At 43.3% G+C, this 11,864-nt stretch overlaps 1 protein-coding gene across 1 annotated transcript in view; it reads left to right on the top strand.

Moving 5' to 3' along the window:
- The first annotated feature begins 222 nt into the window (after positions 1-222).
- TMEM132D (transmembrane protein 132D) overlaps positions 223-11,864 on the top strand; it is a 210,060-nt gene continuing 198,418 nt past the window's right edge. Inside the window, exon 1 of the mRNA XM_032128095.1 lies at positions 223-972. Within this exon, the coding sequence (XP_031983986.1) occupies positions 894-972 (79 nt within the window). The 5' untranslated portion in view covers positions 223-893. The remainder of the gene's footprint in view (positions 973-11,864) is intronic.

Genomic DNA, 11,864 nt, shown 5'->3' with positions numbered 1-11,864 from the left:
GGTGCGCGCATCCCCGCCCCGCCCCGCTCCGCCCCGCTCCGCGCCCCGCTGCCCGGGGATTGGGGCTGCCGGGCCGCCGGGGCTGAGGCGGGGCTTGGACCGGCGTTATTTATTTATTTGTTTCCCGGTGCTGTGTTGTTGTTTTCGGCGGCGGTGGCGGCTGGAGCCGGTCCCTCGGGCAGCCCCAGGATGTGGCGGGGCCGGCGCGGGCGGGCGGGCCGGGCCGCGGGGGCGGGAGGTGCGCGCCGGCCGCCGCCGCCGGCCCCGGCAGCCCTGAGCGCCTCGCTGGCCGTGACCTTCTCCCCGTGATCTCCCTCTCGTGCCGAAAGTCAAACAAGTCAATGAGGAAATCGAGAACTTAAAAAAAAAAAAGAAAGAAAGAGCGCGCAACACCAAGCCCTGCCTGTGTGGATGATTTCAGGGCTGATCAGCATCACCTAAAGGAAAACTTTGGTGACGCCCGGGGAGCTGCCGTGCTGTTCCGCCGGGATGCGGGCGCTGCCCGCGTGAAGCGCATCCCAGCGGCGCCGGCAGCGGCAGCGCTGCCCCCGAGCCCCCGGCCCTGCGCAGCGCCCGGCACGGACACGGGGGTGCCGGGCACGGGGCTGCTCTCCTGCCTCGGGCAGCTGCGGCTCCGCACCGACATCTGAATCAAAGCTGATTCCTTTTCATTTATTGCGAGGAGAGGGGTTTTCTTTCACGGCATCATCTGTTTCGAAGAAAGGAGGGAGGAAGGGGGAGGATTAAAGCTGAAGAAGTCTTCTCTCCGAAGGAGATGCCTTTTGCGCTTTCCAGATGACCTTTTCTGAAAATGTAGCCTCTCCAGCTGACCGATTTCTATTTTGACTACAAAGTCTGTGAAACTGAGCCTTAAGTGCTCCACAAACCCTAGGATGTGTGCTTCTGGGATTAGCAATATGGGGCATCTGTTGTCACCTCTCCTCTTGAGCCTGGCAGCAGTTTTTTCCAAAGGTAAGTCTCAATCTCTTCTGTTTCACTGCATCTTGTTTCTGATTTTGCATAGCCAGCCTTTGTCTCTCTCTCTGTAATGCCTTGAGTGTTGATACCCACAGTTCAAGCCGGAAAGGCTTGGGGGGAGCCATGTGCTAGTCAGAAACACAGATGATGTGATGGGAAATCCTGAGTGCAAGGATCTTTCCTTGGTCGACTACGACAAACAGTCTCCAGTTACTGAGGCATTTGTTACCTCCTTACTGTACTTTGGATCAGGTAGTAGGTGCTGCTGCTGAGCTTAGCTGATAGCTCAGTTTTGGATTACTAAGAGTTTGTGATACAGAAATTTGAAGTCCCCAGAGGTCCAAGCTGTTGGAGTTGGCTGCCCCCCACCGTTATCTTCTGTGCCGTTTTTCAGATTAAAAATCCTGTATCTCAGACTGACTGGCAACCTGGTTTTACTGGACCAGAGAAACAGGTACTTAGTGAAACATTTAAAAGCTTTGATGAGATGCTGTAGCAGGTCTCTGATATCCTGCATGCTGAATGGAGTTTGAATGTCCTGGTGGCATCACTTCAGACAACTCAGTGATTCCTTCTTGGAGCCCTCGAGCTTGTTTGCAGTTCGAATCAGAAAACCAGCACACAGACAGTGCACATATTTTTGTGTGCATTTAAAGCTTCCTTGGAACTTAGAAGTGTTCATCGATGGCCTCAGCCAAAAGGTGAATGCATTTCTGCAATACTTAATTTAGATGATTTCGAGCATTCCTGTGAAATATAAATTAGGAGAAATATACATTTCTACCGAGCAGATGCTGTGCATCAGCAGTTACATTTTGGCAGGAAAACAAAGTTTTCACGTGGTTTAGTCTTCAGAGGGGAAAAAGAGCATATGCATTTAATCTGTGATTTTGCAAACATACTGTTAAAGAGTCCTGCTTATAAATATCCCTTTCAAAAAAAGGTATTAGTTATTCTTAACACCTTTTTACACTTTCAGAGATCAGCACTTTTCTTTTTATTACGTGAGTTATTTTTACTAATTAGTTTTTATCCAGAACTGAACTTACTGACAGAAGGCAAAATACATAGCTGTGTATTTCTGTGGTGGTTCCCTGTATCAAATTCCCTCCTCCTCCTTTTTTCCTTAGAACAGGTAAAGAAAGAAAGGAACAAAATTATAAGTCTTCTCAAATGTTCCCTAAATGCAGTGCCTACATAAGTCCTGTTCTAAAGTTGCAAATGGAAATGAATTAGCAGCAGGGATTAGAAGTCAGAGTCTTTTCAAGAGATTGCTTCATTCACATTGCACACTGGTAGCTTGTGATTGCCCAGCTAGGTTGTAAATGATGTATTTTATTATAAGCAATATCATCAGTACTTCGGGTAGGCTAACAGAGCAGTAAGAGAATTAACTTCTTCATTCCCTTGGCTTTTGCTGTGTTTCAGTTTGCTGCCTTAACACTGCATTAACATAGTGTTGGACTGAGATTGCAGCTTGTTCCAGGATTGGAAAAAGTGGCATTTCAGTTTTACAGAATACAGCATTTTTTTTATTGCCAACTCAGCAATTACAGCGTTCATATGTGATTTTATTCTTAAATGTTACTTATATATCTTTTGAAAGACGTATTAGGAAAACTTGCCTCACCAAAAGGGTTGTCAAGCCCTGGCACAGCTGCCCAGGAAGTGGTGGAGTCCCCATCCCTGGAGGGATTTAAGAGGGGTGGAGATGTGGTGCCTGAGGACACGGTCGGGGTGAATGTGGCAGTGCTGGGTTAGCAGTGGCACTCGACAGTCCCGGGAATCTTTCCAGCCTAAAGAATTCTGTAATTCCATGAAACCAGACACACGAGATCCCACCAGAGTTACTGGTCCTAGCTGTGCTATTGATCTTGCACTTCAGATACCCAAGACACTGCTACTGTGTGATTGCCAGGACTCTGCTGTTCAGTGATACAGATATCTATCTTTAATGCAATTGTTTATTTTTCCTTTGCTAGCAGACTCCGTCTGCACTGCTATGCCTTAGCACGCTGAAAAGACCAGAGTGTTCCTGAGATTTATAGTATGAACTTGACAGTGTAAAAGGTTGATTCCCACCCCCCTCCACGTAGTAAGATAAACAGACAAAAAATAAATCAGGCATGATTACTGCTACAGGGCATGTTTCTTTGATGCTTTTCTGCTGCTAATAGAAAAACTCTCTCATTTATGACACGATGACAAAGTTTTCCTAAAGAGATACAAAAGCTTTTAACATGCAACAGCAATCAGCTGTCTGTTGTGTATAAGGCTGCTGCTGATTACTCAGAACCATGGCAACACACCTTGTACTGCACAGTTCCAAATCTTTCAGGTAATAATGTTGAAGACTTGAGAATACCATTGTGATTTTGCTTTGCTTTTATCTCGTAAAATGCAGAGCTCCAGCCTGAGAAATGAATTGTTGTTTCCAGTAATGAGCTAAAGTTCCTACCAGGCCAGCTTGTCAGTGATGATATAATCCATGTGTGTTAATGCACTGTCAGTCTAATCATATATCTGTGTATAAGGGCAGAGGCGATAAGGCTCTGTAAGTGGACTTCTGGGGCACTTGTATTTCACAGCTTTGTCTTCAGCAGAGTTTTCTTAAGTCAGTCCTAAGGGGCCAATGCCTACCCTCAGTCAGTTCAGCATTTTGCTGTTTGTTAGCAAGGGTGAAAAGAAGTTATTGGGAAATCTTCAGTCGAAAAATAACCAGGTCCCACTGATGTTAATGAAAACAGACTGTATACAAGAGGCACAATAACGTGGACGTTTTGTTCCCTTGTTTAAATGGAAAGTCATCAGCTCCACTGGAGTAGAGTAAAAACTTCAATACTTTATTTGGGCTCCAGGTTCCATGCTTGGCTTAAGTCCAGAATGAAACCAGCATCTCCCTTAAGATGCTAAATACTTTTGAGATGTATATTGTGAGACTAAAGATTGAGGAGCCTTTTTCATTATGAATATCATCAGATAAAACCAGATTTCATTGATTTCAAATTTCAAGTTTAGGTTGACAGTAAAAACCCAAGTAAATAATTCAGTGACTTTTTTCCTGCTTGTGTTCTGCTGAGCATTTTGTGTTCTTCTCTGTCATCCTGGGCAGAAGTTTCCTGCAAGTTGCTCTCTAATGACATCTCAGGCCATAGAGCTGCTGGTTTGATTTTCTTTTTCTCTCAATTTTATTGAAATGGAGGCTTGGCAAGTATATTAGGCAGGATTTCCTTGTATCCCCTCAGGGTGTTCCCCATAGCCAGAGATGTGCAGAGCACATGTGCAGTGATGCAAATCTATTACAGCAAGTGAGCGTGGGGAAACAGGGAAACCAAACCCCCAAATGTCTAGTTTTGGTTACACTATAGGAGAGGAATATTTGCATATTTGGCTTGAAACTGCTCTTGCTCCTGTTTCCTTTGGAATTATCCATGTTGTACTGTTCTTTGAACCCTCTTGATTTCCACTGGGTCTTATACACAGATTTTTTTGTCTCATTGTGGACAAGCTCCATCTTTGCCTTTTTCTGTGCAATTCTGCTGGTATCAGAATATGTCATTTTGTCCACATTGCCCTTCACTTAGAATTGTAGTGTATTGTTATCTTTGTGAGTTGCAGTTCTGTAGGAAGTCACTCGTGCATTCCCTGGCATCGTGGGGGTAGTGGTGTACAAAGAACCCCTCAGCTGCCAGAAGGCTGTGGGCCATTCCCAGAGATCTTGATGTGCAGGTCTTTGCTGGCATTGAAGTGGACTTAGGAACGTGGAAAATGAAAAGCTGAGGAGTGCAACGACTGCATTTCAGCACTACTTGCTTTGGAGTTCATGCCTCTAGAACAGTGGTAGTATGTCAGTAATGGGATATAATTCTGTATACGGGGTTAAAATCAAAGATTGTTTTATTTGAGTTAAGAGATGTATTCCTTTCCCCCCTCCATCTTGGTGGTGGCTAGACAGGAGTTCAGGGTTGAATTACAGTTCATGGTGACAGATTTTGATTGTGATGATGAGGCACACATTCCTTTTCTCAAAGTAACAGTGCTGGTGTTGCTTGTGGACAGACCCATCACAGGCAGCTGTTGCCCCAGCTGTGCAGCTGATCTGTATAGAAAATGTGGTGGTTGCTGCTTTTAGGTGGGCATAAAGTACAGATGTGGTCACTATTTCCTGTAAGCTCTGCCTGCAGGCAAAAACCCCGAAAGTTTTCTATAAAACCCCCAAAATAAATTAAATCTTTCTAGCTTAAGGTTCAAGCAGTCTCTTTAAAACCAAAGTTTTTGTGCTTTGTCCCAGCTGCATTGAACTTGAAGTTGTTTGAGACAAGGGAAGGGGAAAATAACTTGCACTTTTTTGCTCTTTCTGTGTTTCTTGCCACAGAGTACTTGAGGCAAAAGCCCCATTCTGATTCCCTTTCTTTCAGTAAAAAAACCAATTCAGACTAAACAAAACATTCAGCTAGACCCATGTTTTATTTTTCAGCTGCAATACTGGCTTAATGTGATTTGGTTTCTAGTATTTCCCTGTAATGTTCTCATTTTTTACTTCTGTCTTTTCTTTTATTAGTTCCGTAGGACTGGCAGGCTCTGTGACACCAACCAGTGTTTTAGATATTAATAAAAGCAGCTTTATTCAATAAAGATCAGTTTTATTTAATAAAGGAGAGAATCAAAAGATAATCTGATTTTTCATGCTGCATTCACATTAGATCAAGCTCCTGAGGTGGTTGTGGATGCCAAGTCTGGTGGCAGTCTCTCACGGGTCCTAGGATACATAAACATGACTCGAGACAGACTGATTGTGGGAAAGCTGAAGAGGCAGCTGAGATTCATCACAAGTTTGGTTTATAAAGTGGCACATTAAATTACTTGGTTTTCACCAGTCTTTGTAATGTTGCCTGCTGCATTATTAATGGCAGCTCCAAATGAAGTGGATTTTAAGTAGTTCTGAGACATGTAGATAACACCAATTATGAGCGGTTTTAAAGTACATATTTGAGGATGTTAGGCTACCCCACCCTGGGGGTGAAGTGTGGCCACAGTTAACTGTACAATGAGGATTGGCTTGTTCACGTCTATGATTTCTTCTTTTATTGAATAGACTTAATTCCAGTGTAAGGTGTTGGTGATGGCCTCACAGAGCCAAGGGATTGAAACTCTTCATCTTCCCAAGTACAGCCTGTGTGGTATCCATGCAAACTTCCATCTTCTGCTTTGGTATTGTGACTTAAACTTGACCCAGAGGATGGTGTAACTACAGCTCTGTGACAGAAGGAGTTACATCCATCTATTGATCCGCAGTGGGTGTGATCTGAGCCCACCGCAGTCAGTAGAGGGGATTTCATTGCCTTTAGTAGGCTTTAATTCAGAGTAGACAGTTTTCTGGAGTGGTGTTTTTCAGTGTGTAGCCCACACACCAGTGGTGATTCATAGAACATCTGAGCAGTGTTGTGAAACCAGTGCCAGAAACCTTCTGCGTGCAAGCTAGAAAAAACCGAGGGGAGGAAATAGAAGTAACAAGGCTGCTTTCAGACTGCATCCCAGTTTGTGTTTGGTTGTAAACAAAGACCTTTGTGACAATACCAAAACCAGGGCTCTGTGTAAGATGGTCTGGATTTCTCTCAGAATGAAGGCTCTTTTCCTTGAAAGGGCTGAGAAAAACCACTGTAGTGAGACTAACTGTGGTAGTTGGAAGTGTTGCTGTGAGCTGTTTGGTGTTGCCTCGGTGCTTCAGACACAGGCACTGCTGGTGTGAGTGTTTCTAATCCACTGCAGCAGAGGTTGACTTAAATCAACACTGAGCAGTGGCTCAGTGAAGCAGGGCAGGAGTAGCCTGCCAGTCACTTAATGGCATCTGCGCTCCGGGGTCAATTAACTGCCTCAGAGGCTTCCTTCCACACACAGAGGATGTTTGTTTGTTCTCACACCCTCACTGTTGGGTTTTTTTAATCAAGGTTTCCAGAAAGGTTTCTTGAGGGAGTTTTCTGTGTTGCAGGCAATTGTCTCCCTGGCAGTGGTTCGGCAAAATGCATTTTTGTTTCTTATACAGAGTATAAAAGGTTGGTAGTGGATTCAGTGTTGAATCCACTGGGATTCAATCAGTGTTGCCACATTTCCCCAGATTTACAAAACAGAAGGCTTCTTTCCTCTTCCTGTAGTCACTTCACCTTCTCACAGGCCCATCTGGCTCTGTTTTTAAAGTTACTTCGAATTGATTTGGTTTGTGTAGTATTTTGGGGTCTTATTTGCAAATAAAGACTCTTCCACAGTGCCAGTAAGATTTGTTTTGGCTGAGGTGCTTCAAAAATTTGCTGTGGTAATGATTCGTAAGCAAACCAGACCCACATCTGAAAATGACCATGTAGATTCTAAACTGTGAGAAGGGGGAAGGATATTGAATAATGTAGCTCCTAGGAAAAGCACAAAAGAAATGAGTTAGCCAGCTATGTCTGAAAAAGCAGCAGGGGGAATAATAACAAGCACCCCAAGCAGAGGTGTGCAAAGGTGTCAACACACTCTTTACCCTTGGGGGATACGGCTTTGAGACAGACTAAGGAGCAACAGAGGTTCCTCTCCAGCTGAACCAGGATGCTCTACATCTTGTCTTTTGATCTGTTTGCTTTCAAGGGAGGCAGACTGTTGAGCAGACAGTCTGCAGATCTCTTGCTGAGGAGCAAGGCAGATGTCCAGATTATCACACAGATGAGTCTGCATGTCCTGCATGCTAAAAAAAATCCTCCGAGTCACAGGGTTTAGTCTCATCTAACGCTGAGTTTAGTGTCATCTAATGCTGAATGGTCTCAGAACCTTGGATTTTGTGGGCCCTCAACATCACTTGCTTTTTATTTCTATTTTTAAAAGTGCGGTTTTATGTCTTCAGTATACATTGTGTAAATTCATCGTGCAAGAGGAGGAACCCAAAGCTGGCAGAGGTAACTAGTCACTGGTGTGTCTGAATATTGATCCATCCCACAATATAGGAAAGAAAACAATCCCACTTAGTCTTCAATCCACTCACCAAAGATTCTGGATTAGCACATAATTATATCCTCCATTTTCTGCTGAGCCATGGTGACTCATTCTACTTGTCTTCATGAAAATAATGGTGATTTGCATCTGCTGATATTTGAAATATCTGTATTTATCCTTTAGTGTTGCATCTCTGTCCTAATGTAATCAGCCTTGCTTGGTTAATTTTAATTAGCTTGTACACATGGGGTAGTTAGTTTTCTTTTCTGTGTATGTCAAATTCCTACATTTAACTTGCTACTTTGCTGCTAGCAGTGGGGTGTATTGGCAGGTTTTCCTGCTTTGAACGAGGGCTTGGTGCTGTTTCTGTGGATTGTGGTTTGAGCTACTGCTGGAAGAACTGTCCAGCTCTGCAAAACTGGAAATACTGTTCTGTATAACTGTAAATACACCAAGTACCTGCAGTTACACTCCTGTCATCCTTACTTGTTCTCAGAAAAAAATAGGTTCTAGTTTGCTCAGGTCCACAAGTCTGTAGCTCTGAAGATGAGGAAGGATATCTTCATGTGGTCCACAGTACAGGACTTGGGGCAGAACTGAGCAGCTGATTGTGCCCAGCAGAGGCAAGAGGTGCACACACACTGGGAGTTTATTGCCACACGTGGTGCAGAGTACAGCGAATACCTTCACGCTCATTTTCACTCTGTTTAGGATCTGTTTAACCCCAAGTTAGGGGCTTTGTTAGGTGCTATGCTGACCTACAGGATTAGCCACTCGTCTGAAAACACGTGCCCTACCTTCTCTAGAAGAGTGGAGAAGGAACAGATGCAGAAGGAGCCTTACAATGTACTGCTGCGTTAGTGCACGTCTGATACGTGACTTACCAAGCTTTGTCATCTTCTAATTCTGCTGTGGCAAGGCCATTTCTAGACATCTCTGATGAGTTCCTTTGTACCCACTCTTAGAAGTTCTACTGAAATGCCAACTGCTCAGCAGTCCTGTGAATCAGGGTGTGAAAGATGGGGGTCCAAAATGTAGTGGACACTTTTCAAAATCTTATTCTAGTCTTTGAGTTGTGCTGTCCCTCTTAGTGACAAAGACTAGTTACACCTTCAGGGAGTAAAAGCAGTGTGTTGTTTTTAAAGCCCCATCTGGTGCTCTGCATAGGTCTGCCCTTGCTCACATGGGGTTCCTCATCCTTGTTCCATATCATGTTCCATATTTCTGGGTTGTGAGCCTACCCTGACTTTCCTGTGCTCTGCTCTCTCCTTTGTGGCTGGCTGTCCCTGCAGCATTGTCTGATAGGAGATGATTTCGTGCATACTGAACACTTGTGCACAGTGGGATTCTGTTCTGTGCTTCTGACTCTTTGACACCATCTGCCCAGCAAAGTGGTTTTAATGGGTTTCCACTGAGCCAGGCTGTACTACAGCCCTGACAGCATGCTCTGTATTTTAAAAAATAAACAAAATCTCTTCAGACAAGCCACACATGAGCATTGGCATCTCCAGCAAAATTGAGGATTACAGACTGTTTCATATTTTGTGGAGCAGAAATATCTCTATTTGGTAGGCTCTAAAGTAGGAAAATGACTGATATCTCGGAATGGTCTTCTAATAGTACTGGTTTATTTTTTTAAATGACCTTATAAAGCATTATTTTCCATCTCATTTTTAAAGTCAGGTATTATTATCCTATTACAAAAATGCAATCGTTTAACCTTGTTAGTGTTCTCTTCTTTACGAGAGCAGGGGAATGTAGTGGTTCATGATGGTGATTTAGGAGTGAGGGTACCCACTGGCTTTCTGTAACCTTTGTAGAACCACTCCAGTTCCCTGCTTTCCCTTTTTCTAAACTGTCTTGTCTGCTCAGAATATGGGGTGTTCAGAGCAGGATCTGTTTTACTTGCAGTTATACAGCATCTGCTGTACGTGTCACCACATGAAAATAATTAATTTCTAGCATCTTGTTAGAACATCTAGCATCATGTTAAAAATTGGAATGTGACGTTCTGGTTGCTGGACAATGTGAACTGCTCAGAGGCCTGTAAGAACAGAAAAGAGGAGTGGGGTAAGGAAAAAAATGAAGATATCATGAAAGCATCTGTGTGATTAAAATATTCTAAGAGATTGGGTAGATGCCATCCCTTGATGTTACAATTAATAAGCTATCTAAGCCTTTCCAAACAGCAGCATGAAAAAGGGAACATAAAAAGCCTTTTATAAGAAGATGTCGTAAAGATGTTTTTGTACTTATTTCTGTTGTAATCTGTGTTAATAAACTATTAAAGAAAGTATTTTCAATGTCGGTATTAGCAATGCAGCAAACCACTTACATGAAAAAGCAGAGGTTTTTTGGCAGATGTTGCAGATCTTAGAAATATTTCATTCCTTCTTTGCCCCTTCAGATCTTTGGGGTTTATTTTAAGCTCCTTCAGTTTGGCAAGTTGTGAACATAATGGGCAGTGGTGGTAATGAGATGGTGAAAGAAAATGTTGGCTGGTCCCTTATGTTATCAACGGGACTTGAAAATTGAGAGTCAATTGGATTCTTCTGAACTCCTGAGCTAACTTGCTATGAACACACAGAGAATCAGACACAATCCTGTTGGTTAGCCTTTAGGTTCTTTTATTCTAAATTATGTGGAGTCTGACCTGGATCCAATTTCCGGTTAGAAGAAATACAAAGCAAATATCACTATGAATTCCCTTGACAATGAAGGTGGCGTTTCCCAAATGCTGTCCAGCAGACCGATGTTTTGAGTGGTATCTCAGTGTTCTGTGTCTGTTGTTGTTAGTTACTCGTTTGTGTAAAGCTAACTAAGGTTAGGATCTGTGGTCTTACCCCGGTGTTTGCTGCTGCTGGTACCTTTTTTCCCCATTTGTCCTGTCGTAGCTTTGGATGTTGCTGAAGATGTTCCCTGCTGTTTCAGCTGCAGCAGTTTACAATACATGTATCAGCATCAGCTGGGGCTTCTCTTGCCTTTTTATTTAGCCTCTTTATCTGAGCAGCAGTAGATCAGAGTAATGGTGCAATAATCACTGTTGAAGCATGTATTTGTTTGTTTTCATTTTATTTCTATGCAGTCATATGCTCCTTTCATCCCTCCATCTATTCCTATCAGAATTACGAGTTTGGTTTGGATCAGACTCTGAAAAAAGAGAAATGCTTGTAAGTGGAGAATACTAAATATAGCAGCCCTTTGTTCCTGTATTTATAGTCTTGGTGCTTAGAATGTCTGCGTGTGCATTATAGGTCCTCATCAAATAACCAAATTGCATCAATAATAATAAAAAGGATGGTTCATGAAGAGATTCTCTTCAACTGTTCTCTTTTCAGCAGCTTCAGAAAAGAACGATGAGTTTGGCAGCATATCTGCAGTGCTGACAACTCTGGGCTTTGGCAGCCTAAGCGAGGAGCAGTGAGTTCAGGTTTAGGTGCAGAGGGGAGCATTCCCAGACCTTGTAGGATTTTGCTGTTGCAGTAGGTCAGGTGATAATTGCTCAGGTATTTAGCTCTCCCAACCCTTAGGTATTTATGGTCTACAACTTGTCTGGAAAGTTGTTGGGAGACAGTGAAGACCAAAGGATGAAGAAAAATTCCCCCCAAAATGCTAAAAGAGTCTTGCAGGATGTTATTTGCTGTAAGAGGGTTTTTCTGGTGTCTCAGTTCATACTGTGAAGTGCTAAAGCCCATCATCTTTTTCATAACAAGCACATTCTCATTCGTGTTTTCTGCCTGAGAAGAGCAGCCCTCCTAATTTTCCCATCTGTGCCTCTGCACCATTTCCTCAGCCCCTTTTGGGCCTGTCTTTGACTTGTTGCAGATGTTTGCTGCCAGTCTGATCCATTTGTCACAGAAATTACACATTCTCCCACTTGTTTTATCTCCTTCCTACAAACAGGCACTATCAAAATCTCATCT

This window comes from Corvus moneduloides, chromosome 18 (genome assembly GCF_009650955.1).
Source record: "Corvus moneduloides isolate bCorMon1 chromosome 18, bCorMon1.pri, whole genome shotgun sequence".
NCBI classification, from domain to species: domain Eukaryota; kingdom Metazoa; phylum Chordata; class Aves; order Passeriformes; family Corvidae; genus Corvus; species Corvus moneduloides.
Note: the sequence above shows the minus strand (reverse complement) of the source record. Positions and strands in the feature narration are given on the sequence as shown.